Genomic DNA, 27,183 nt, shown 5'->3' on the forward strand with positions numbered 1-27,183 from the left:
GCTTCAGGACAAAGGGGGGCACAGCAGCAAGGCACCTGCAAAATTTTTCACCAGAGCTGGGCGACACGGTAACTGCGTGTACTCCGATTCGGGCGCTCTCTTTACTTCAGACCTGAGAGTGCTGTGAACACAGAGCTTGCGAAGTAAAGTTTCAAGGGTCTCCTTTACACAGCGGCGGTGTCGGAGCAAAGGTCCTGCGCAAGCTGGTCAGCCCATGCATTGGCCCAGGGACATATCCGAGAAGGCTTACTTGCAGGGTTTGATGAAGGTGCAGAGAATAGTTGGTCCCACTATTCAAATGTGTCGAAGCGTCTTCGCAGACCTTCTAGTTCGACACCTTAGAAAGAGCTACATTAACTACATCAACTCTACTGACCCCGAGTCTCGCTTTCAACCCCTCAATGTTGCCTTAGCCCACCATTGCAATCTATTCAATCGTATATAACCTGCATACCTAGAATCTTATGTGAACAATGTTACATCGCCTGTAATGTTATTTGTAATTTACTGTTTTTGTGTACTATTTTGTAACCTTGTAAGCTTTGTACTTTCGTACTGCTGTGCCGTGTTACCTTTGGGTTTGGTGCGCATTAGAAATAAAGGGTCCAGCGGGACAACAGCAGGCTCAGGGTGCCAAACCTTGCAGCGGTTCCTCGACTCAGCCTCTTAGTGTCAGGATGCTTGGATCTTCTCCTTCGTTCAGTGAAAACTCAAGAAATTGACATGAATGGGTGTTTGGAGCCTTCTTTTATCCAGAATCTCCTTTTGCGCCAAAAATCGAAGAGGGGGAGATCTGCTCACATACAGGCACACTACATGTGGACCAATCGTGGACCACGGTGGTCCCACTAATTCACAGCACACCAGACTCTCTAGCACCCAGGATGTGTGTTGGAACCAGACAGTCCAACCCACATCCTGGAAGCACACACCCGGCATGCAGAAGCCTGCAAAAGTTTGGCGTTTTGTGGGAGAATGCATGCCCAATTAATGAAGATCTGTGCATAATGATAGGGTGCTAATTACAGTAATTAATTTTCTGAAATTGCTGTTAACATTGTATGATCTTAATCTGTGTTAGCCATGTTTTTCCTTTTGTATTCTGATTGATTGTGTAACTGTGTGGAGTTTGCTTTAACTGATTTACCCAATAAATGGTTACATGCAGGTTTTATACCAAGATCACGTTACATTGACGTGGCATCACAATGTTAGTTTACAAAACCTACCGGGAGGTTGAGTTGGTTAGTATTCCAAACATATAGATTGTATGTGGGTTAGTCACTTCATTGGCTACTATTGATCAGATGGATCCGCCTTGAACCATCCTACTACTGGTAATATTTCTAATAATTACAGGGACAGCTAATTGGTTGTTGTCCATGATGGGCGGTGTGGTAAAGGCACTTTTCATTGGTTGGCATCTAGCTTGCCAACCTTGAACATATTGACAAGGCGTCAAGATGTGCGAGACACAAGTGGGGGAATTGAACTCAGTCTGCCATAATTGCAATTAAATAATACTTTCTGATCATCCCGAGGCTTGCAAATAATTGCCAGTGTTCACATCTGGATCACGTGTTAGGGTACCCTGTTTGAAAGTAGATTTTCTTCTATTTGTTAACTTGTGAGTAGCAAGTTGCGGGGGCAGACGAGAAGGCCATTGATGGATTTGTAGACTAAGAGTTCAAGTGTGGCATATGTTTCATGGCAAGCTACAGCAAGGTTTGCTTCCCCCTTACCCAAATGTTTGATTTGGAGAAATGGTTTAGAAGTTTTCTTTTTGATGTTTTCCACCAGAATATTGAGTCTGCATAGTGTTTAACTTGTCTACAATACCTCCTCTTATATATATTTTGTTTCTCTTGTAACAGGGCAAAAATGAAAATGGACAGAAAGGAGGATTCATCAAAACTCAATTTAAGGGCGTTTCATCAAGTCGCTTCTTACCAAAAGGCACAAAAGCAAAGGTCAACCTCGAGGATCAAGGACGGCAAAAGGTTTCTTTCAGCTTTAGCTTGACAAAGAAAACCTTGCCGAACAGACTCTTAACTGCTCTAGGTGGAGATGCAGCACAAGAATCTCAAAATTACCCATCACTAAGATCCCAAACAGAACAGATTGCAAAATTGAAATTGGACTTTGTAGAATCTACTGGCGCCATTGAAGAGCCACCTCCGAAGCTGAAGCTAGACTTGGGCAAGGTCCATTTTAAGAAACACCTTCTCAGTGTCACATCGAAACCGACAGTTGCAGAATCACCCCTTCCTCCTCAATCGTTTCAGCCAATTGCTGCTGTACCAACATCCCCAATAGTTGAAGATCCCACATCACCACTTCAGTCTTCACCCACATTACACTTTGCTACCACACCCACCTCGCCAGCAAGAGCTTCAGGGACATCACCGACAATGGTTCCAACAATGGTCAAAGCACTGAAATCGCCAATAAAAATGACAGCGGCACTGAACACCCCAACATTAAGCGCTGTGCTGACATCACCCACGGTAACAATAGATCAAACTTCAGCTGCTGCGTTGTCGACGCTAGCAGCAATAGACTTGCCACCATGTCGAGCAAGTAATGCAGCACTACTACAAACAGAAGTGTTACCAAAACACCAACCCATCATATCATCTGCACCAGCAATCACAGAGAAAATAGCAGTTCATGCACACACATTGCCAGAAGTAAATGTTCTGGGTGTAAAGGATACCTCAAACTTGGCAATAGAAAATACTTTGGATTTGCAGGTGATAGAAGAGTCTGTCGCTAAGATTTTAGAGACCTTTAAATCTGAAAATGTTCCTCTGTATACCTACGTGTCCCCACTAAAAAATGATTCCCATATTGGGAGTGAGCCAGATAGTTTGCATGTATCCAAGGTTGTTTCTCCTACGTTGTGCCCTGAAAAGCAGAGTTCCAAGGTGAAACCTTTTCACCCGGAATGTGTTGTGGCTGGTTCAGAATCAGATGGTGACTCGATACGGACCTCTTCAAGTCGTAGATCTCATGAACTGAAAAATTCTGCAAGTGCAGAGAAGGATAGTAAATGTAGAACAATGTCTCTGAGGAGTGATGATGGAGGAAAATATTCCTCACGATCAAAAACTGAAAAAGATGAGAAACATTCTACCCACACAAAATCAGAGCGTGAATCTAGGTATGCATCCTCTCATACAAAGTCTGACCGGGATAGGAGACGTAGTAGATCTCGTTCCAAATCTAAATCTGACAGATCCTCTAGAAAAAGTTCCTCATATTCCAGGTCAGAACGATCACATCACTATGAGTCCGACCGAAGACACCATAGGAGCTCACCATATAGGGAGAGGACCCGATACTCAAATTCTTATGCAGACAGTAGGGCAAGAGACAGCTCGGATTCAGAAGATGATCATAGGAGAACCCATTCCAGATCTAGTGAGTCAAAGCACTCCTCTCGTTCCTCCTATCACAAAGATTCTCGGACGTCCGCTTATTCAAAATCTGACCGGGACAGTAAGTCACAATCTTCATCTCACACCGATGGAGACAAGAAAGAAAAGTCCTTAAGATCTGAGAGAGACTCAAAAAAGACATTGGAATTTGAGACACCAAAAAAGAGCTCACCTTTAAAAGAGGTGGGCTCTAGAAGCAGGACCTCGTATTCAAAATCTGACAGTAGTGAGCACTCTAACCGTGCAAAACCAGCCTCTTCAAAAACTATTTCCCCAAAGCTTGATACGTTATTTCCCTACTCTGAATCATCGGAAGACGAAACTGTACCACCAACAAAGTCAAAAGACTTTGGGACAACACACAGTTTGAAAAATGATCTCCAGCATGCAACTACTAGAAAAACACAAAGCGTGACAAAAATTGTTAATCAAAGTTCTCGTTGCAGACTTGAGTCCACGTTGCCTAAACCTGGCAGTGACCCGAAAGAGGACTATGCAACTTCTAAATCTGACGCATCTGAGAGGAAGTCTAGTCGTGAAAGTGTGAAGACTGATGCACTATTTAATGCAGACTGTAATGAATTAAAAGAGTTCCTTTTCAGAGAAAGTAGCCAGAACAAGTCCCCTGAGGGGAGAGCAGAAACATTGGCACTTTTCTGTGCCTCCAAATCAGAATTCATTGTAAAATCATCTTATGATGAAGCAGATGAATTTCCAGTGAAACAAATCATTGATTTGAAGGAAGTACCTGGACTGAAGGAGTCAGATGGAGGTCAAGTTGTAGATAATTTGCTTTCAAAGTCTGAGGCATGTATTAGTTTGAATGACATTGGTGCTGTTTCCGCAGATCTCTGTGCAATGAAATATTCTTCTGTTAAAAATGTTGCTGATTCTAAAACCGAACATAAGGAATTTGAAGATCTGCCCATTTTCTTTAATGAAACCAAAGAGACAGTCGTTTCCCAAAATTCTGACACTAATTCCTCTCCAGTAGAATTGAATATCTGTTCTGAAACCTATGACCCTACAGACCCAACATGTGGAACGGATATGGACATAGACACTGAGGCCACTTGTGGAAGTGATATGGACATTGATTCAGAGGAATCATGTGAGCCTTTTATGACTTTTCAGACAGAAGCAATGTGTCCAAAAAAAGTAGAAATTGATACAGAGGGTACTTGTGTGGACATCAAAACAGAGGAGAATTACAGAACGTTTGTGGCCACAGTTTGCAGTACTTTCTTAAAAAGTGACATAGAAACAAAGTCACTTGCAAGGAGTGATAACAAAACGGAGGATCCAACCAGTTCAAATGATGCTTATCATGAAACGAAGGAGAGTGATGTATTGGCTGCCGATACCGCCTGCAGTTTTAGTCCCATCAATAGCAGCAATAGTGAGCCTGGTATAGTAGAAGGCTCATCAGAAAAAACAGCCCACCCTGAGATTGAAACTAAGACAAGTGAGCAAATGGCTGCTGCCATCCCTGGTGCACCAATCGAGGTAAACCTTGCAGAAAACATAGAGCTGCCGAAACCTGAAGTGGAATTGAAACTTGATGTTCCGGACATGTGTCACAGTTCAAATGTATCCAGCGTACTATTGGAAAATGTGAAACCCCTCTCGGATACAGAAGTACCACCTGTGACGGATTGGCCAAGAGAGGAAACACTGGTCAATAATGCATGCATTCCTACTCCAACAGCTGTGCAACAGCCAATGAAGCTCCCAGGAAATGTGGAAGAGTCATGTAATGAAGATCCCAGTACCTTGAAAGCTGCGCTTTCTTCAGGTATCGTGGAGGCATCTGAAGTTAAAAAATGTGTCCTCAATGCAACACAGCTTGATGATGGGGTCATAGCATCACAACCCATTTCTGCAATTGTTGCATACTATTCTGATTCTGCAGAAAGTGCAAGTGAACCTGGTAGCAATGGCAGCGACTCGGATGATTCAGATTCTGATGACAGCAATGTTCCAAGTAATCGTCTCCACTCAGTTGTTGTGGTTCCTAAAAATTCTATTTTAACTGTTGAAGAAACTAATCTCTGTCCCTCGCTAAAAAGCAGCCATCTAAATGAAATGGACTTGGATCAATCTGAAGATCTTCAGCTGGAAAATGCTAAAATCTCTTGTAATGAACTAAGCAGAGACCCTGCACAAAAAAATGACCAAGCTGAAATAAATCATTCTCCTCCCTCCCTAGATTTCAATGATGGCCTCAACATTCTTTCTGTCGAGCCCTTTAAAATGCAGAATGAGAGCCAAGAGCCAGACTGCCAGCGCCCACAAAGTGATGGCGTAGATAGTACAAGCAAAACTGACTTGGCTTTAAATAACAATGAAGAATTAAGGCCCTCTGAAAAGATTGTAGCAACAGATTTGCATGACCTAAGCAGTGCTACAAACCAACAGAAAGAAGAGTCACCAGAAAGTCCTTCCAAACAACTGCCCGATGCACAAGATGAAGTGCTGCAGCACCCAAGTTCTACTCAAAAACCAGACAGTTTACTTGAAAAGGTGGATGACCACAAGTTAAACGACACAGGAAGAGATGTTTGTGAGATTGATGCTTTTAATTCCACAGAAGACCTGGGTACACTAGGTTGGGACTTCTCGCAACCAGAAAAACCGAGCAGTACATATCAACCACCAGATAGCAGCTACCTTGCATACCCTGAATATGACCGACAGCAAAAAGGTGCACGGTTTGAAAATTCACATCGCTCAAAAGGAAATGGTTTATGGGACCCAAAACTAAATCGGAGGTTGTCAGAGTCTCATTATGATAAGGTGCAGGGGGCAATGCCCGACTCCTTAACTGATTATTATGATGATGAGGATGACGACGACGACGATGATGAGGATGATGATGATGACGACGACTCCAACTGGGAGGACTGCAATCGTAAGCACCACAGTGAACTCGTGCCTCCTTCTCAGGATTCCAAAGCAAAATACTCTGTCCAGACCCATGAGATTAGTAGCAATTCAATGAAGGACCCAGTTGTTAAGAGTGCAAGTAAAGATCAAGCCGGGAAGGCAATTGACAAGAGTGATGCAAAGGAAAAAGGCACCCCCAAAAAGTTAAGGCAAGATCCTGAAAGCGACTTGGAGAGTGATGGCGACACTGGAGAGGGGGATACATTGAAGGTTGAGAAGCAGCAGCTGGAGGCATTACCTGCTAACAAGAAGTTTGTGGGCACTCTGTGTGTAATGGATGACTTTAGGGACCCACAGCATTGGAAGGATGCTTCTAAACAAGGAAAAATGCCCTCCTTCTTTAACCTTATTGAAGAAAACCTATACCTCACTGAAAGGTAATCGTCCAGTTTAAATGTTATGTTTTTGTGCAATGATGCTGCTTTGAATCTCTGCATACTACTAATCACTAATCTTCTTTCTTTGTAACTGTTTGTCGTTTGGAAGTAGTTACCATAAACAATGTTTTCTTTTGTAAATCCTTATTTCTAATGATCCATTTTACTGTGGTGACTTAAGTGGCACTACCATCAAAGACTAAACCTATTTACACATAGTTTTATCTCGTATTTTGCACCGTAAGACTACCTGCTTCATAGTTTTCAGAGGGCCTTTATGGGCACATGTAAATCTACTTGTCCTAAATCAGCAGTGAACTCTGTGTACTGAAATATAGGGGACTCTGTTTTAGGCTGTTTTAGGCTGGAACACACATTGGATAAGAGATCGCAGAGTAAATCTTCTCGCTATAGATTTTAAAAAAAATGACGTGTGCTTTGGTAAAATATGAACCTTTCACACCTATATAGGTATTCAAACAATGCAGAATAATCCTATCTTAAAATCGGCTAATTAAATTTCATATTCTATCAGCATAGTCATAAATTCTAAATCTATATAACTTATCCCTTTGTTAAAATTCTGCATTAGAAATAATTCATATGCAAACCTTACTGCTGCAAAGACCAAATACATTTGATGTCCAGCCAATATCTTATCCCATAATAAATCTACTGAGACGGCAGCTGGTGAATGCACAAAGTATATAAAATGGTATAATCTCCTGACAATGAGACTTGTACAAGACAATAAATGTTCCGATGTTTCTACTTTCTTTATATATATTTACAGTATCTATATACTAATTTCTCCATATTCCAACCTTTCATCGCCTCAGTAACTACCAGCGTCGGCCACAGGTTGAATCTAATTCTCATATAAATTGATCTGTACTTATTTCCTGCAAAGATTATCAAGTATTTAGGTTACATTCCTACTTTGTTTTCTGTTCTAGAAATTGTCCAATACAATTTATATTCAATTATTTGATTCTGCACATTTGTCCTGTTCAAATAACATTTTAGTTTTCCAAATTCTCCACAAAATGCATATTCTCCACCTCTTATTCGTCTAAAATATCTTTGCAATTAACTACTTCTGACGATTTATGCAATAAGAGGTGTTCTAGGTCTTCATATGAAGTGTTTTTTGTGGACACTATTTTTGCATATAATAGCACTTTACATTTGACAAGAACTGTCCGTGAAACTGGACCTAATTCGTAATGAATTATCAGTGTCGGAACTCCAGGTGGCAGATGTAACGCATCTCTCCAAATGAACCCTTCCATCATGTTTAAGAAGCACCAATCTGTAATCAAAAGCTACTTTTATTTTTGGAGAGTATTGTATTTTTGTAGTTGAGCACAAACACACTACTGTCGGAGGCCCCCGAGAAACATCTATCCTCTTTGACAATAGGCCTTCATGGTTTACTCTAACCTGAAAATTAGTTTCCTTGTGCAATTGTATCAGGATCTTCAACAGGCCGTAGTTTGGAGCCCTTTTTGATAATTTCCATAGCAGATTTCTATTGACACAGTCCAACAAGTTTGAGGATTGATACTATATTCTACCTATTCAGTTTGAGGATTGTTCCTCAATACACCCTGCCTGTATAGATTTGACACACTTGCTGTGGCAATAAATGCAGTAAGAATCGATTTGATGAGGTTCTCGTCTTTCAGAAAATTGTTTATTCAGCCTTCGTGGTTCTTCGGCCCTGCTATTAATCTGTTCATACGGATCTACGTTACGGGTGCACAACGTGCGGCCCGGCATGTTGATTTTCCCGGCCTGCCAGTATGTAAGACTTTACTAATGGTGGGCGCCCGTAAGCAGCTACGGCCGTCCTCTGTTAGGAAAGCTTTTTTATACTTGCTGGGCCGGGAAATGCTGACCCTCTATTGGTGGACTACATTTACTACGTGGCTCTTAGGATTCACTTAGTGCATGTGCAACACCAATAGAGGGTCAGCACTGCGGCTGGCGTGGTGTGGACTGTTACTGGAAGGCATTTCAGCCTTGCCACGCCAGCTGCAGCTCAACGACATCCACGGTGATAAGTCGGGTGCTCTCATGTTCTTTTTTGGTTTGTGTGTGTGCTAGGAGTTTGGGGGGTGGCCGCTGGAGTATCCAGCATTGCAACAGTGGGTCGGGTGAGGCGCAAAAAAAGTCCTGCTACTACCCCCCTCCCCCCCCCCCCCCCCACTACCACTACTACAGTGTGCACAATTCTATACATACGGCCTCATTTAAGCAGCTTCCCCTCCCATCAACTTTTTTATGGTAACATTAGTGGCAGATGGCATTTTACCACCTACACTTGCATACAGATTGTACCAACAGAAGTGACCTCACAGAAAAGGACGTTGCAAGGAGCATCATAAGTCTTTGATACTTGGAGGCACCATGGAAGTGACTTTAGAATAGGTCGCCATAAGTAAGCCAAGTGGCAAATAACTTTGTGGTGCAAAATACTTAAATTGCATTCTTATTATATATGCAGCAACTCTAGTCATTAGAATTTGTTTTTTTTATAACAGCAGGATATGTTAACATAAGCTATGAAGTGAATCACTGCAGATAAGGCACAGTGTGTTTACATGATTTGCCCAGGATCACACACTTTGGTTAGCAGTGAAACCGAGATGCAGACAGTTTCATTTGTTGATGCCAATGCTATTTATCCCACTGTCTGTGAGGGGGTGCAGGCCATGGGGCACAGTTTTTAGTTGTGGGTTTGTGGCCATGGGGCATAGTGTTTGGTAGGTGGGGGCCATTGGGCATAGTTTTTGGAGGGTGGGAGCCATGGGGCATAGTGTTTGGTTGGAGGGTGGGAGCCATGGGGCATAGTGTTTGGTTGGAGGGTGGGAGCCATGGGGCATAGTGTCTGGTTGGGGATGGGAGTAATGGGGCATAGTTTGTTGGGGGGGTCGTGGCCATGGGGCAAAGTGTTTGTTTGGGAGGTTGGTGGCCATTGGGCATAGTGTCTGGTTGGAGGGTGGGGGCCTTTGGGCATAGTGTTTGGTTGGAGCGTGGGAGCTATGGGGCATAGTGTTTGGTAGGTGGGTGGGAGGCATGGGGCATAGTGTTTGGTAGGCATGTGGGAGGCATGGGACATAGTGTTTGGGGGTGTGGGAGTAATGGGGCATGGTGTTTGGTTGGAGGGTGGGGAGACGTGGGGCACAGCGTCACACTCAAGAGTGAACGCAATCATAAAGCTAAATTGGGCACAGTTAAGAGATGTACCTCCTTTGCCTTTTGTGGAAACCTGACTTAACGAAGGCCATACTCCCAAGAATATGGCCAACTCAAACAGCAAAGTATAGCAGTCCAAATAGCAGTCCAAAATAACAAGCCTGTGCCTTGCAAATCTAAAGCGGCATAATACTTAATGTTTGAGCGCAGTGTTTTTTCTCCTGAATGATTTTTCTTTGTCCAGTGTTGCCAATATATCCTTATGAAATTAATTATAAAAATGGAAAATTTGTAGTATAAAATGTACGTTTGAAATACAAATAAAGACCAGCACACCTAAACCTGTATTCTTTTTCCATGTGTTTAATAAAAATGGAGGGTTGAAAAATACTCCTGCCACTCCCCCGCCTAACGCTCCCACATTTACTTTTCGGCCCACTATAGGCAGCATGTAGGGTACATTCGGCCCTCTGGCAAAATCAGTTGTGCACCACTGACTACGTGATCACTGCGCATCGGGAAATTGCGAACCCGAAAATAACAAATCACAAGATCCTGTTGTGCAGTGATCACGTTGCTCACGGTCTGCAATCCTGCATCCCCCTACCAGCTCCCCCAACTGTCCCTTTTTCGACGGCACACACCGCTGTATGCCACCAACATTCCTGTACCCCTACAGCGTCAGTTCCCTCCCACTAATGTGGGTCGGAGCTGACGCCGCTGGGTCCCCTTTTCTTTTTTTTGTCCCCTGCAACGCCTGAAGCCCATAATTCCGAACGGGAGCAGGGGATATCCCTGCTCCCCATGTTGGACATTATGGGCCTCGTTTTTTTTCCACCTGTCGAATGCGCAATAATTGCGCATTCAGCTTTTTTTCTGTATTTTGGGAGAATACCCTTAACACAGCAAATATTTTGGTAGAACAATCATTCGAAGGGATTGTGTCCTCCGACGTATTCCTTATCTTAGATATCTCCTTCCAGCTCTGCTGGCCTCGGAACATTTTTCTCTAGAGGGCGCTGCGCGTCGACGTCCTCCAAGTCGATGTCCCTTGACAGCCGCCGTATCGACGTCACCCTGCCTATAAAGGCCGCGCGCAGCGTCCGTTGCTCAGTTCTGTTTTTCCGCGCTTACTCAGTGCCTCGGAATACCGTTGCTCAGTTTTGTCAGGTTAATCCTATTTACCTCGAGATATTCGATCCGTACTCGATGGCTTCTTCGTCGGAACCGACAACTCCTCGGTCCGGCTTCAAAAAATGCAGAGATTGTGGGAAAATGATGTTGCTGACTTAGTTTGTCTGTGGTGTTTGGGAGCTGAACACCATTGTTCGGAGTGCGAGGACTGTATGTCCATGACAGCTAAGGCCCTGAAGGAGCGTAGGGGGGAAGCTGGAGAAAGGTAAGACTTTTAAAGCTTCTTCCTCGACGAAGTTGAGACATTCGTCTCCTCGTCACCATTTGCGCTCCAGGTCTCGGAGTGGGTCCCATCACTCCTCGAGATCGAAGCACTCGAAAAGGAGACGTCGAAGATTCCCTTCTCTGTCTTCCTCTTCCTGTGTTTCCCCAAAGAGAATCCCTTGCCCCACGAAACATAGTTCCCGGGCTGAATGGGAGGAATTCCGCAAAAATATTATGTGCGCCTTCGAGAAAGCGGCCTCTACCCCCTCGAAGACTGCCGAGAGCGATGCTCTGGTCGAAAGACCCGAAGGTCAAAAACGCAGCGAGTCGCAGTACCCGGCGAAGGAAGCTTCTCGAGCGCGTCTCGAACCCTCGGGTAAGGCTATGACCTCAAAACCTTCTTCGAAGGTTCCGTCGACACCGTCGACGAAGGTTCCGTCGACGCTGCGGTCGGTGTCTTCGACGCCGTTGTAGAAGGGACCTTCGACACACGGGTCTGTCGATTTGACGCCATCTTCGACACCGGCGTAGACGCCAAGAAAAGTCACGGTTACGACACACCCAGTGGCTATCCCCAGGTCCTTGACGATGGCATCGAGGTTGTCGACTTCCTCGAACAGAATCCCAATTCTGTCGAGGTCATCGAGGCCTCCGCCTTTGTTTTCGACGCCACGCCCGAAGCCTTCGGCGTCGACGACATCGACGTTTTCGAGGCCCATTATGACAAGTTTGGCACCCTCTGCCTTGGAGATGGGGTTTACACCCTTTATGAGTTCAGAACAATTGAGAACTATGTCCTCAATTATGGAAGAGGGTGAATTGTCTGAACAGGAAGACACATTTGAGTTGCAGGGACCTGCAACCCCAGTTAGAGAGGAGTTATCCTCTGAAGAACGCAGGCTAAAGGATCTTCATGATTCCTTACATGAGGCAAGTGGGTTAAGCACTTGCCCTGAGGTGGAGTTTGCTAGGCCAGACCCGGGGGAGCATGCTGAAATCCCCTATAGAGCCTTAATGGCCAGGATCACAGAGTTTATGGGGTGGTCTGCACCTTCAGTCTTTCCAACAAGATGACCTCACGGATATTCTTGACAAAGGCCCACAGGAGGATCCTGTAGTGCCCTTTCATAAAGCTCTTCAGAGGAAGATTATGACGAACTGGGAAACCCCAGATGTTGTCCCGGCAGTAAATGAAAAACTGTCTACAAAATACAGGGTATCTTCTGCAGACCCGGAGTTTTTGTCAAAACACCCATCTCCAGAAAGTCTGGTGGTACAGGCAGCATCCTCTACTGATGTCAAGACTGCTTACCCTACCGTCCCACAGGACAGGGACGATAAAAAATGTGATGCTATGGCAAAGAGTTTTTTCGGCATGTAGCATGGCGTTAAAATCTGTTAATGCTACTTGCACCCTTGCTAGATTCAGCCATACACTTTGGGAGTGTGCTTCTACAGCGGCTGACTGCATCCCGGAGGGAGAAGAAAGGGAGGCGTTCCTGAATATCATACAGGACGGTAAAGACGCTATGTGGAAATCCCTCCAGACGGGCATTGATTCGGCTGACAGTATCAGCAGAGCAATGGCGGCAAGTACAACAACCAGGAGATTCGCTTGGTTGAGAAAGTCTGGTTTTGCCCCAGATGTGCAAGCCAGGCTCTTGAACATGCCATTCGATGGCTCTTCTTTGTTCGGGAAAAAGGCGGACGACAGTTTAGAGAAACTGCAAACTTCAAAAGCAGCAGAAAAATCCCTAGGCGCTGCAATCCGTCAGACACCTTTTTGTCCCACAGGAACCTCTGCAAGGGGCAAGTCCTTTCGATTCTACTCCTCATTCGGAAGAGGTAGAGGACGACCGGCTCAAAGGGGACAAAGAACTACCCGACGTGGACGGGGTAGATATTCAAAAGCCGCAGCAACAGCAGGTGCCTCTTTACCATCGGCATCTGCATCAGCCGCCCCAAAACCACGCTGATGACTTCCCTCACAGGACACCTGTAGGAGGCAGGTTGACTCAACATCTGGCGGAATGGCAGGCTATCACGTCAGATGCTTGGGCATTGGAAACGGTTGCCCAAGGTTACTGCCTGCCTCTCCTACGCATACCTCAGTCATCCTCCGGGGATCAGCTCTCAGAAAGCTCCAGATCCGCTCCTCTTGCAGGAAATTTTGGACCTGCTAGAGAAAGGTGCCATAGAACCGGTACCTGTAGCGGAGAGGAACAAGGGCTGGTACTCCCCTTACTTTCTCATTCCAAAGAAAGATGGAGGACTGAGACCCATCTTGGACTTGCGAGAATTGAACAAATTCCTCAGGAAAGACAAATTCAAGATGGTCACTCTTTCTCAGATCCTTCAGGCCCTTCAGTTCCAGGACTGGTTGGTATCTCTGGACCTTCAGGACGCTTATTTCCATGTGCCTATCCATCTCAAACACAGGAAATACCCGAGGTTCGCAATTGGCAACTCTCATTATCAATTTCGAGTGCTGCCATTTGGGCTGACCTCCGCCCCGAGGGTCTTCACCAAGTTAATGTCGGTAGTGGCGGCAAGTCTAAGGAGGGAAGGGATTCACGTCTACCCCTACCTGGACGATTGGTTGATCAGGGCTGTATCTTCGGAACAAGCTCAGATCCAGCTAAATCACGTTTGCCACTCCCTTCACAGACTGGGCTTCTCCCTCAATTTAAAGAAGTCACAAATGATACCATCGCAGAGACTCCAGTTCATAGGAGCGATCCTGGACACTTCCCTGGGAAAAGCCTCGCCACCAGAGGTGAGGGCTCAAGATATTCTACAGATGGTTACCAAGTTCCAAGATGCCCAATGTCTCCCAGCCTTCGACTTTTTGAGGTTGCTAGGCCTCATGGCATCCTGCATTTTCCTAGTGCCAGAGGCTCGCCTGAGAATGAGATCCCTCCAGTGAACACTGAGGACTCAGTCGTCACAATTCTCAGGGAGAATGACAGATCTTCTTCAGGTTCCCGACAGGGTGGCTCGAGACCTTCAGTGGTGGGCCTGTCAGGAGAACATTCTGAAAGGAGAACGGTTTTGGCAACCCTGGCCGGAGATAACAGTAGTCACGGATGCCTCACTCACGGGGTGGGGAGCCCACGCCAACGACTTCACCATCATCGGTCGTTGTTCTCCATCGGAGTCCAGACTACATATCAACCTGTTAGAGCTGAGAGCAATCAGACTTGCGCTGAAGGCGTTCCTGCCAGCTGTACAAGGGAAGAATGTCCTGATAATGGCAGACAACACGGTGGCCATGCATTACCTCAACAAAAGAGGAGGCGTAGGATCACTACCCCTGTGCAGAGAGGCGATGCAGCTCTGGTTTTGGGCAATCCAAGAAGGAATCTCTATCGGCAGTTCACCTAGCCGGAGAGAAAAACTTGAGAGCGGACGCTCTGAGCAGGCAGAGCAGTCTCCCACGAGTGGGAGCTAGCTCAGGAAGTCCTTCAAGAGATCTTCGCCCTTTGGGGAACCCCTCAGGTGGATCTGTTCGCCACCAGCGTCAACAGGAAATGCGATCTGTTCTGCTCAAGGGAATTTCCCCCGAGAGGAGCTCTGGGAGACGCGTTCATAGTGGACTGGGAGTTTCCGCTTAAGTACGCGTTCCCACCGGTCCCTGTCATTCCTCAAATGATCAGGAGGTTGAGAACATTCCGGAGAACCATGAACCTAATTGCCCCGGATTGGGCCAGGAGAACGTGGTACCCAGACCTTCTAGACTTGTCCATCTGCCCTCCAATTCGACTTCCACTCAGAGAGAACCTACTCTCACAGAAGGGAGGTCAGGTTCTCCATCCAGACATCAAAACCCTCAACCTTCATGCTTGGCTTCTGAAAGGCTGAGGTACAAGGATTGGGACCTCCCTGATGATGTTATGGAGGTGTTGCTTTCGGCAAGGAGGCCAGCAACAAAGTCTTTATACTGCTGCCGTTGGAACAGATTTTGCAGCTGGTGTAGAGTACAGAATATCGACCCCTTTTAATGTGGTACACCAATGGTTTTGTCCTTCCTACTCTATTTGGCGAATTCAGGCCTTCAAATTGGAACCATTAAGGGCTATCTCGCAGCGCTATCCATCTTTAAGCGCACTGCGGAAGAACCATCCTATTTCAAGTTACCCTTGGTAATAGTTTCTAAAGGGGTTAACCAATGTTTATCCCCCAAGACCATTCCAGGTTCCCCTATGGGATTTAAACTTAGTCCTAACTTTCCTGATGGGCACACCTTTCGAACCACTCCATTCTTGTTCGTTAAGATTCCTTACCCTTAAAACTGTTTTATTAATAGCACTTACATCTGCTAGAAGGGTGAGCGAATTACAAGCTCTTTCTTGTAAACCCCCTCATACAATCTTTCACAAAGACAAAGTTGTCCTGCAAGTGAAGCCTAATTGCCTCCCAAAGGTGGTTTCTGAATTCCATATCACTCAGAAGATTAGCCTACCATCTTTCTATCCTCCTCCTCCTCCGGGGAAAGAGGAAGAGAGGTTACACAGGTTGGACCCTAGAAGGGCTTTAAGTTTTTACATCAGTAGACTAGCCAGGATAAGACAGGCAGACCAGCTGTTTGTAGGTTACACAGGTCACAAGCTGGGGTTACCAATAACTAAGCAGACCATTTCCAGATGGGTCATTCTAGCCATTTTGGAATGTTATAAACTGGCAGGGAAAGAGCCCCCTCAAAACCTTAGGGCTCATTCGACCAGAGGTATTGCAGCTTCATCGGCCCTCAAAAGAGATGTGCCGGTTAAAGACATTTGTGCGGCCGCCACATGGTCGTCTGTCCCACGATTTTACAACTTGGATTCCTCCTCCAGTCAAGAGACTAGGTTTGGAAGGGCTGTACTGCACTCTATTCATCAATAGACAGCGTGAAGTCAGTACTCCCACCTCCAATAATAGAATACTGCTATGGGAGCCTATCTAAGATATGGAATACGTCAGAGGACACAATCCCTTCGAAGAACAAGTTACTTCTTACCTTGTAACGTTCTTTCGATGGGATGTTCCTCTGACGTATTCCTTATCGACCCTCCCATCCATCCCCGCAGTTCTACTTCCCTTGTTGCAGCTTACGCTCCTTCAGGGTGATTAGTCTAGTCCAGACAGAAATACTGGGCGCTACAAAACGGAACTGAGCAACGGACGCTGCGCGCAGCCTTTATATGCAGGGTGACGTCGACGTTGATACGGCGGCTGTCGAGGGACATCGACTCGGACGACGTCGACGCGCAGCGCCCTCTAGAGAAAAATGTTCCGAGGCCAGCAGAGCTGGACGGAGATATCTAAGATAAGGAATACGTCGGAGGAACATCCCATCGAAAGAACGTTACAAGGTAAGAACAATCCATCGGAGCAACAGCACAAATAATTCTTTGGGTTGCTCTTTCCCCTTTTATACATAAAGGAATAAGGATGGAATTAAGTCACAAACTTGTTCTTTTGATATGATGGGTTATTTCTAATGCACTTAATGCCCAGAGGTTTCTAAACACGGACCCACGGATCGAACCTGTGATGCTCTGTGTCGTCTTGCTTCCAAGGCCAGCACTTTGCCGCTGAGCTAGCCTCCCGAGACACTGAAAGACCGTCTGGGCCCGTTGATGGTCTTACTTTCTTTGTAAGTGTTGGAATGTCATCAAAGGGGATATGATGGATCCACTTATCCCATGTCCTTAATTCTTTAAAGAAGGATACTTCATTTTTTTTATTGGTACATAAAGATTTCTAGTGCTCTTCTCATGTATCGGAGGATATTGGATTCAATTGAAGCACAACTTGCAAGGTGTTCTTCTTTCAACAATTTCAAGACCGGGCTGATTTATTTATTATTTTTTTTAACACTAGGTGCCCTGAACATTTGTTTGCTCTGTTTTTGTGCCATCATAGGTTTATGCGCCTTTAGACAATTTGTATACAGCATGTATAGCGGTTGCTTCAGAGTGGCATATCAAATGTTTATTTTTGCCGGAGTTCTTGTTTCTTCATCTGAACGTTTATATCAAAGGTATTCTTTTTCTTCTAACCCTCCCATTTGGATTACCAGATGGGGATTACATTTTTCCTGATCAATTAGTGTGAAGGTTCATCTGTTGACGACCTTGTCGCAAGTTGATCATTGAATCTTCTTATCATTGGCACATTCCATTAAACTATTTTTCTTCGTGTTTACCATCATGTTTTTTCAGTTTGATTTAGGGTATGATAGCTTATCCTCCCCTTTTGAAAAGCATTACTAAAATAGAGTGAGCACTTTGTTCAGTATCAATTATTCCAAAATAATTAATTTTATCTCATAACCATTTGCAGCGATACATGTAATCATTTGTGGCGAATGAGTTATGACATGTAGATTGAGATGGAATTTTACCATTTGCCCTCCTCATATTCCAATTCTCCATCAGATGTACCCATAGTTTTCCTCGATAGTTCTGTGATGCTGAACTTCAACCAATATACTCAAATGGGTCAATACAAACATAATTTGAATCCCTCACTATTATAACTGAAGGCTTTAACTCATTACAAAAGATTGAAAGCAGAATGTGATTCAATAGATAAATCATTTGTAAGGCTTCTAGCTTACTTGGGTTTCAATATATGTTAATAAGGGAAACCGCAATGGCACTAGCTAACCAATGAAGCTCGACTGTCAGAATTCCGAAACGGACATCCTGTGATTTAACCATTGTGGCCCTTAAAGTATTTTTAATTGCAATAATCAGACCACCAGATGGTCTTCCAAGTATACCCTGCTGTATCTTTTGTAGTAATATAGTAAAGCTGTCGAAGTATGGAGTTTCCAGGAGCCATACTTCTGCAAAAATATATCAATTATTTTAAACTGGGAAAAGACACATTGGAGGTAAATAAGTGGGCTTGGCCTCTAGTGTTCATGGCAAGACTACCAGGTTATCGCTAAACTTGTCTAATTTTGTCGCTCTCAGTTTAATCCAGTTTTAGGGATCTAGGGAGCCACGACACATCAGTATTTGCCTTCTCTAACCTATCTTGTACAGTTTTGATTCCTCCCTGATATATTTTTTTGCACAATAATGTTGATTGCAACTTCAGACGTATGTCATGTGAGAACTTACACTCCATATGGACTTTTTCCCCTTCTTGTTTTTCCTTCTAGGTAAACAAGTCCTATCCAATAACAAACAATTCAATTTCTTTTAACATATTGCATATTTTTATTTGAGGAACAATGCTCTTTTGATCACAAAACAACGTACTATAGATGAGATCAGATTTGACAGGAAGCAGTGAGGTGCTTACAATGGGGTGAATTTGAGGGACATTCTGACCAGGTTGCGGAGGGGAGTAAATGGAACAGTCACTGTGGCCAATACAGAAGTGGACATAGATAGATTTTAGGACAACAAACATTGGGCATTTTTGAGTGCAGGTAGGCGGTATGGCCAGCTGTGCTCGGGACGTGACCATGATGGGTGAAGTGCTAGAATGGAGGCAGACGGAGTGAGACAGAGGCGGGTTAGAGGCGAGGGAAAAATGTTAGCTAGCAGGCAGATGAGATGTAGGTTAAGAGGGTAACTCTGAGGAGAGGAGGTAGGCTTTTAGTGTGGTTTTGAACAAATCTGTATGGACTGTTTCTAGGATTTCCGGGGGAAGAGAATTCCATGCAATTGGCGCAAGAAGAGAGAAAAAGCGGAAGCGAGAAGAAACACGGAGGGTGAAGAGCCACAAGGGTAGTCGAGGAGGCAGAGCGGAGATTACACAAAGACTTACAGAGTTGGATAGATGCAGTTGTGCTTTACCGAGGATAGATTTGTGAACCAGGATAAGACCTTTGAATCTGGCCCTGTTTTGCATCAGCCATCCAGCCTGGTGACGTTACGAGGAAGTAGGTGTGAAGTGAGGGATTTCAGAGTCCTGCTAGCAAAGTTAATGATCTTGTTGAGGGGACAGAAAGCATAGTTGGGGAGACCAAAGAGGATGCTGGCACAGTAGGCCAGTTTCGAGAGGACCTGAGTGGTTAGGAGATGCTTGGTGGTGTTGAAAGGAAGGAGGTGCCTAATTTTCCTAATCCGTAGGCGGTTGAGGCTAGCTGCTGTTGCAGTTTTGGAGATGAAAGTAGAGCAGGTGTGAGAAGGGTCATAGATGACGCTGAGGTTTCTAGTTGGAGTATGGGAGTGTTAGGTGGAAACTGGGTAGGCAGAGTAAGATGAGTGGGCTTTTGGCAGGGAATAGGAGTAACTCTGGTTTGGTAGAGATTATTGGAGTGTGCAAAGCCATCCAATATTAAATCGTAGAGAGACGGTTGGAAATGTTGATAGCGATCAGAGGAGAGTTGAGGAAAAAAGATTGGGTTGTTGTCCATGAAGAGTTGGTACGAGAACCCAAAGGACGAGATTAGTACCCCAAGAGCAGAGTGTAAAGAAGAGCGGGCCCAAGACATAGCCTTGTGGCCCACCAACAGTTATAGGAGTGAGTGTAGAGCTGTTGTTGCACCAGGAGCCCGATAATTGGTGAGGTGCAGGGTAGGATTCAATCCAGGCAAGGACTTGATCATATATCCCAAGAAGAGAGTATTGAGGAGATCAGTGTGATCGACTGTGTCAAAGGCAGCAGACCTGTCGAGGAGAATTGGGATAGAGGATAGGTTTTAGTGCTTAGCAGAGGCGATGACATTGGACCCATTCAGGAGAGCAGTTTCCGTGGAGTGATGGCAGTGAAACCTGCTTCTGATGCTTGGTAATCTGCTTAGAATCACATGCTGTGCATATGGTCCGACATCCAGTGGTAACCGCAGTATTGCATCTTGGGACGTCAGCATAGATGTTTCTGTAACACTGTCCCTTTCGTGACGTGTAGTGTACCCAAAATCCCTCACTTGCCGCGGTCCCCCAGATTGTGTTTTTTCCATGCAGATAACTGGTCCCCCTATAGCGGAGCGCTTACATAAGAAACTTTGTTTATCTTAAACCGACTTGTCGGTTATTCCCCGTTAAGTCACTTTAACGGCAGGAACAACTTCGACGAAGACTGCGGGGGATTTGTCTACGGCTGTGGATTTCGGCGCCTAAGATCCAGCAGCTGAAGTATCCACGTGGCTGGGCCCTCTGGCTGACCTTCCAAGTAGGGAGAGTGGGTTCGGGGTGGCCATATTTTCGTTGTCTTTCCTCTTTCCCCCTCTAGGTCTGGTCATCTTTCCCTTTCGCTATGGAAAGGACTCCTTTTAGGTTCTGCCCTAAGTTTAGGTTCAGATACCCGTGGAAGGACGAGGACGCATCTGTTTGGGAAAGCAGTAGATGAGGCCCTAGAACATGCTAAAAAAGAGTTTGATACCATCAAGACTCTGGATCAAATTTCTAGGCCCCCTAACAGGCGAGGCTATGGTAATAAACGCTCCTTTCGTGGCCAAAGACAGCAGCAGAACCAACAACAACAATATTACTCTGGCTCCAACTGGCCCACTAACCAGGGTAACACCCAGTTCAGTCAAAGAGGCCAACGCCGTGGCAAAGGAAGAGGTCGTGGCTCCAGCCCCAGAGGTTCCACGCCCAATACCAGCAAATGACCCGAAAATTCGGGTCCCCTCCCATGCATCACCGGTCGGGGGCCGGCTAACATCGTTGCTTTCAGCATGGGAGGGAATCACGTCAGACCGTTGGGTATTATCCACCATAGCCCACGGATACTGCATCGAGTTCAACGGTTCCCCGAAGTACAAACCCCCACGGAACCGGCGCATGACACCGCAACACCTCTCCATTCTTCTTCAAGAGGTGGAAGAACTACTGAAGAAAGAAGCTATAGAGCCCGTCCCCCTATCACAGGTAACAGAAGGTATTTATTCAGTGTACTTCCTTGTACCCAAAAAGGACTTAACCATGCGCCCTGTATTGGATCTGCGCCCAGCGAACATATTTGTCAAACCCCAAAAATTTCGTATGGTGACCTTACAGGAGGTAATCCCACTGTTATCACAAGGGGATTACATGACAACACTGGACATGAAAGATGCATACTTTCATATTTTAATGTTGACATCGCACAGAAAATACCTCAGGTTCAAAATAGAGGACAAACACTACCAGTTCAGATTACTACCCTTCGGGATAGCATCTGCACCAAGGGTATTCACGAAAGTACTGGCAGTGGCAGCGGCCCACCTGCGCAGATTATCCATCCCGGTATACCCTTACCTCGACGACTGGCTCATAACAGGGGATTCTTACGAAACATGCTTCTCCAATACCCAAAAGACCGTAGACCTTTTGTCCCAACTGGGCTTCTCCATCAACGAAAAGAAGTCCAGCTTAGACCCCAGCCAAACCAAACAATTCCTAGGGGCTCTAATTCGAACAAAGGACGGCCTCGTTTTCCCCTCCTACGAGAGGGTCCAAAACATGCTGTTTCAAATTCCCCATTATGTAGCAGGCCGAGAGGTAACGGTACGCAAAGCAATGCGCTTGCTAGGGATGATGGCGTCATGTATTTATTTGGTACCTCACGCGTGCCTGCGCATGCGCCCAATGCAAGAGTGGCTCTACAGCCAGTGGTGTCAGGCCAGCGGACAATGGGACGATCTAGTGGTGGTCTCGCAGGCCTTGGTTCTCTCGCTACGGTGGTGGACAAAAGAAAACCTGTTATTAGGGAAAACTTTTGCCACACCCGCAGTGGAAGCCACTCTAACCACAGACGCATCCCTTACAGGATGGGGGGCTCACCTATCCCATCAGACGGCACACGGAGTGTGGACTCCGAGTTTAGCATCCAAGCATATAAACCTGCTGGAACTACTAGCGGTGTTCAAAGCACTGAAAGCCTTTCAGGAACACTTACAAGGAAAGACAGTGATGGTCCTCACAGACAGCACCACAGCCATGTACTACCTCAACAAGCAAGGGGGCACTCACTCTCCAGGACTGTCCAAGCTGTCCCAGAATATATGGAAGTGGGCTCTCAAACACAACATGTTCCTACTATCACAACATGTACCAGGGGAACTCAATCTGCTAGCAGACAAACTCAGCAGAGACTTCCCCCTGCCCGAAGAGTACGAATGGCAATTGCACGAAGACATCGTCTTAGACGTCTTCACGCAATGGGGATTCCCGGAGATAGACCTGTTCGCAACCCTGGAGAACTCACAATGCCAAAGTTACGCCTCCAGGTACCCCCAGAACCAGTCCAAGGGGAACGGTCTGTCGATTCAATGGTCAGGGAAATTTGTTTACGCCTTTCCCCCCGACTCCCCTTCTCAACAAAGTGGTGCACAAGATGCACCAGGAGCAGGTTACCATGATACTAGTAGCCCCAATGTGGGCCCGGCAGCCATGGTTCGCTCACTTGATGGAGATGTCCCTATCTCCCCCAATGAAACTTCCCTGCCCGTACAACATGCTGTCACAAGACAAGGGCAGGACTCTGCATCCATGCCCCCAGACCATGAACTTAGCAGCCTGGCTCCTGAGATCATAGAATTTGGACATTTACAACTCCCACAGAGATGTATGGACATCCTCAGGGAAGCCAGAAAACCTAATACTCGACACTGCTATTCTAGCAAATGGAAAAGATTCGTTATCTGGTGTAGAGGTACTAGCATCAACCCAGTTGACTGCTCTCCTACTGACATTATTCTATACTTGACCCATTTACTGGATTCAGGTTTAGTGTTCAATTCCATTAAAGTCCACCTAGCGGCACTTTCTGCATACACCACTTCCCAACTTAAAGTGTCGTGGTGGAAGATACCAGTTATCAAAGCCTTCATGGAGGGGGTAAAGAGGATACACCCTCCGATAGCTAACCCAGCTCCCGGATGGGACTTAAATGTGGTACTTTCCAGACTCATGGGCCCTCCCTTCGAACCCATGCGCAAGGCAACTCTTAAAGATATCACCCTTAAGACTGCTTTCCTAATAGCTATCACCTCCGTTAGGAGAGTAAGTGAACTACAGGCTCTTTCTGTACTAGACCCCTTCGTAACAGTTCACAAAGATAAGGTGGTTCTACGTACACACCCAAGGTTTGCACCTAAATTCATCTCGAAATTTCATGTAAACCAAACTATAGAACTACCAACGTTCTTTCAAAACCCTTCCAGCTCGGGAGAAAAAAGTCTGCATACACTAGATGTACGCAGAGCTGTCATGTTCTACATGGAAAGAACCAGACCACTGAGAAAGACTAATCAGTTCTTTGTCTCGGTGGCAGCAGGAAGAGAAGGAGATGCGGTCTCAAAATCCACTATATCTAGATGGATTGTTCAATGCATCACTCTGTTACACTCTTGCTAAGAGAGAACTACCCTTCAAGCCAAGAGCACATTCCACTCGAGGCACTGGGGCTTCCATAGCATTCATTGCAAATGTTCCCCTTGAGTCCATCTGCAAAGCGGCTACCTGTGCACACCTTTACAAAACACTACTGTCTAGATGCACACTCTAGATCTGACTCCCAGGTGGGACAGGCAGTATTAAGACATCTTTTCTCTACTGTTCCTTCTCATAACCCACCGCCAACTCCGGGTACTGCTCGCTAGTCTATGCACAGCATGTGATTCTAAGCAGATTAACAAACATCAGAAGACAATGCATTACTTACCGTAAAAGCATTTCTGATGGTTGTATCTGCTTAGATTCACATGCGCCCACCCTTCCTCCCCGCTCGGATGGAAGGAACATAGACTTCCTTTTATATCTCTCTTTTCTGTACTCACTCACGTCTATAAGGCTCCCTCAGGGCAGAAAAATACAAACAGAGGGACCTCGACGCGTGAGGGATTGTGGGTACAACGCACGTCACTATAGGGATAGTGTTACAGACACGCCTTGTCGACGTCCCCTTTTCGACTACGAAAAACAAAATGCAATACTCCGCAGTGACCACTGGATGTCGGACCTATGCACAGCATGTGAATCTAAGCAGATACAACCATCAGAAATGCTTTTACGGTAAGTAATGCATTGTCTTATCTTAAACCGACTTGTCGGTTATTCCCCGTTAAGTCACTTTAACGGCAGGAACAACTTCGACGAAGACTGCGGGGGATTTGTCTACGGCTGTGGATTTCGGCGCCTAAGATCCAGCAGCTGAAGTATCCACGTGGCTGGGCCCTCTGGCTGACCTTCCAAGTAGGGAGAGTGGGTTCGGGGTGGCCATATTTTCGTTGTCTTTCCTCTTTCCCCCTCTAGGTCTGGTCATCTTTCCCTTTCGCTATGGAAAGGACTCCTTTTAGGTTCTGCCCCAAGTTTAGGTTCAGATACCCGTGGAAGGAAGAGCACAGGATGTGCAACTCCCGTCTCTCCTTAGATCACGATGGGAAGCGGTGTGCGGCTTGAAACCTCCTTCAGTCTAAGACCCTTAAGGAGTGCCGTGTAAAAAGCGGTGGGCTGCATATGTTATGTCGCGGGCGGAACCCTCTTCCCCCACCGCCACACCGGCCGAAAGTGACGGGGGCGCCTCTGTTGACCAAACATTCGTTGTGGATGTGATAGACCTCGAGGCGGACATCTCTAGGTCAGTGACAACACCCGGTGACCGGGGCGTACAAAGAAGGCATTACACTAAACACACAACCCCTCCACCTATTTTGACAGGTACGTCGAAAAAGGTGACCGCGCCAGCAGGCCCGGGGAAAATTTCAGCGGATTCCTCTGATCGTTCAGATCAACAGCCTTCCCCTGAATACGCAGCAGCGTTTCGCAACTGGCCATTCCAAATCAAACAAGGGCGCTACCCCTAAATCAGGTTTCTCCAGCATGGGGTCTGGCATGGATTCACATGCTCATGAATATTCCCTGTCGTCATGCTGGGAATCCTCGGTAAAGGAAAAATCAGTTTCAGTTTAATTTCTGATCTGTCTTTCTACTAATAACCAATCGCTGGTCTCTGGGTAATACTGCCCCCAGCCAATGACTGCCCTCTACCTAAGCCCCTCCTCTGGCAACCATCTTCATATTTTGACCATACGTTCAAGTTTTGGGAGTCCTTGTGCTGTAGCGCTCGAGCTTTTACTCTGTTTTGTGTTTTTTCGAAGAGTTTAATCTTATATTTTCCGTCAATTGAGCCTCAAGCTCCTCCGATTCTACTTCCGATCAACAGGGACCTGTTTTCGGAATTTTCTACGCCCCTCAAGGGCATCTTTTTGTCGAGTTTTCCTTTTCTCATAGGATTCCAGAAGATCTTGGCCTACCCCACGTGGACATGGCCCAGGACAAAGGAAGCATGACGCCTTTTGGATCGAAGCTTTTCAGGAGCTGCCCTGGATGTGGACTACAGAACGTCTTTGAGGATGAGCACTCTCTGTGCCTCTACTGCCTTCACGATGACAAATCGCACGTGGAGAAGGACTGTGTGATTTGTAAGAAAATGTCTGAATGGACAATGAAGTATCTTCGTACTCGACTCACCAACTGGCTGGAGAGGAATAGCCCAGCAGCGGGTGAGAAGAAGAAATCTGTGCGGTCTTCTAAGACGTTTGAGGGTGCTCTGGCGACGGGGGCCCAACAAAAGGCAAAGCACAGCAAGTCTGCGGGCACCAGAAGCGCTGATCGGTCGGGCTCCTCGGCTGTCAGGCAGGGCGCCGTATCACCGATGCCATCAACCACGATTCCATGCTCTGGCTCGGTGAAGAGGAAGTCTGAGAACCCGGGTAAGCTTCGGGAGAAGCCCCGGTCGATCCCGACGGAGACAGCCGAGGGGGAGCGAGGCGGCGACCTCCTCCTCCTCCCCGCCCCCCCCCCCCAGGTGAAGGCCTCAGGCACGCCCAAGGTCGTGAAGGCCCTGATTCACCCGGCTAAGGCCTCGATTGAAGGAGTCGTGGCGGCCCTGGCGCAACCTACGGAGGCTTCCCCAGTGGAGACTGCTTCAGGGGCTAAAGTTTCCCTGCCACCCCGCAGGGAATCTTCTTTTCTGCCTTTCAAGAAGACCCCCCGTGAAACCCAGCAGGAGAAAGGGGGGGGGGGGCACAGTAGCCATAACGGACACGTATACCACCTCTGAGGATGAGTTGGCTAGCGTCCAAACGATCCGGGACAAGAAGTCTGAGGAATCCAGGGCCCACGGGAAGGATCCCGAGGAGCCGACTAACAGAGCAACGGGGGAGCCGACGATGAAGATAGGGCGCCGGAGGGCCCTACGCCCCAGCCGTCGGTCCCGTTGCAGCCGGTGCCCATACCAGGGGACAATTCAAGAGCTATCTTGATGGCCATACAGGCCCTGTGTACGGAGATGAGGGCAATGATGCCGTTACCCCCCACCAATGACCCAGAAGAGCCTGGACCGTCTGGGAGCTCACCTAACAAGCGGAGACGAGACCATTTCCCCCCTCCCCCCCCCCCCTTTCCAGTCTTTATCCCCTCCTCCGAGTGAAGAAATGGGAACGGAGATGACGACGACGGTGGTGACGACGGTATGGACCTCCCATCACCACCTCCTCGGGGGGGGGGGGGGTCCCAAACCCCCCCCTGACGAAATTGGCTCCTTTCATGCCATGATCGCCAGGGCATCTGAGCTCTTCCAGCTCTGCCCTGAAGAACAGCAGGCGGACTTCCTCTACCAACGACGGGAGGCCAAGAGGAAGACTGTCCTCTCAGTCGCTTTACTGGACTACATCTTTGACGAGGGGCTGGCGCTCCTGAAGAACCCGTCCACGGCTCCTGCTAAGAGACCGGTACGAGAAGAAGTACTGGGTCCCAGACTCCGCCGTATGTGCCACAGAGCAGCCATCCCCGGATTCAGTGGGCTCTGCGGTGGCCAAGAAGAAATCAGCGGGGGAGACTGCCTCAACTTTCACTTCTCCCTCGGACGGCGAGGGGAAGAAGCTG

The 27,183-nt window shown here is 46.6% G+C and overlaps 1 protein-coding gene across 3 annotated transcripts in view; it reads left to right on the forward strand.

Moving 5' to 3' along the window:
• The window catches only part of SETD2 (SET domain containing 2, histone lysine methyltransferase), a 1,465,157-nt gene that overhangs the window by 185,101 nt on the left and 1,252,873 nt on the right, over window positions 1–27,183 (forward strand). For all 3 annotated transcript variants that reach the window (XM_069645793.1, XM_069645791.1, XM_069645792.1), the window contains one exon: window positions 1,875–6,763. In XM_069645793.1, the coding sequence (XP_069501894.1) occupies window positions 1,875–6,763 (4,889 nt within the window). The remainder of the gene's footprint in view (window positions 1–1,874; window positions 6,764–27,183) is intronic.

Source organism: Ambystoma mexicanum, chromosome 2p, assembly GCF_040938575.1.
Source record: "Ambystoma mexicanum isolate Mex_15411 chromosome 2p, UKY_AmexF1_1, whole genome shotgun sequence".
In the NCBI taxonomy this organism is placed as follows: domain Eukaryota; kingdom Metazoa; phylum Chordata; class Amphibia; order Caudata; family Ambystomatidae; genus Ambystoma; species Ambystoma mexicanum.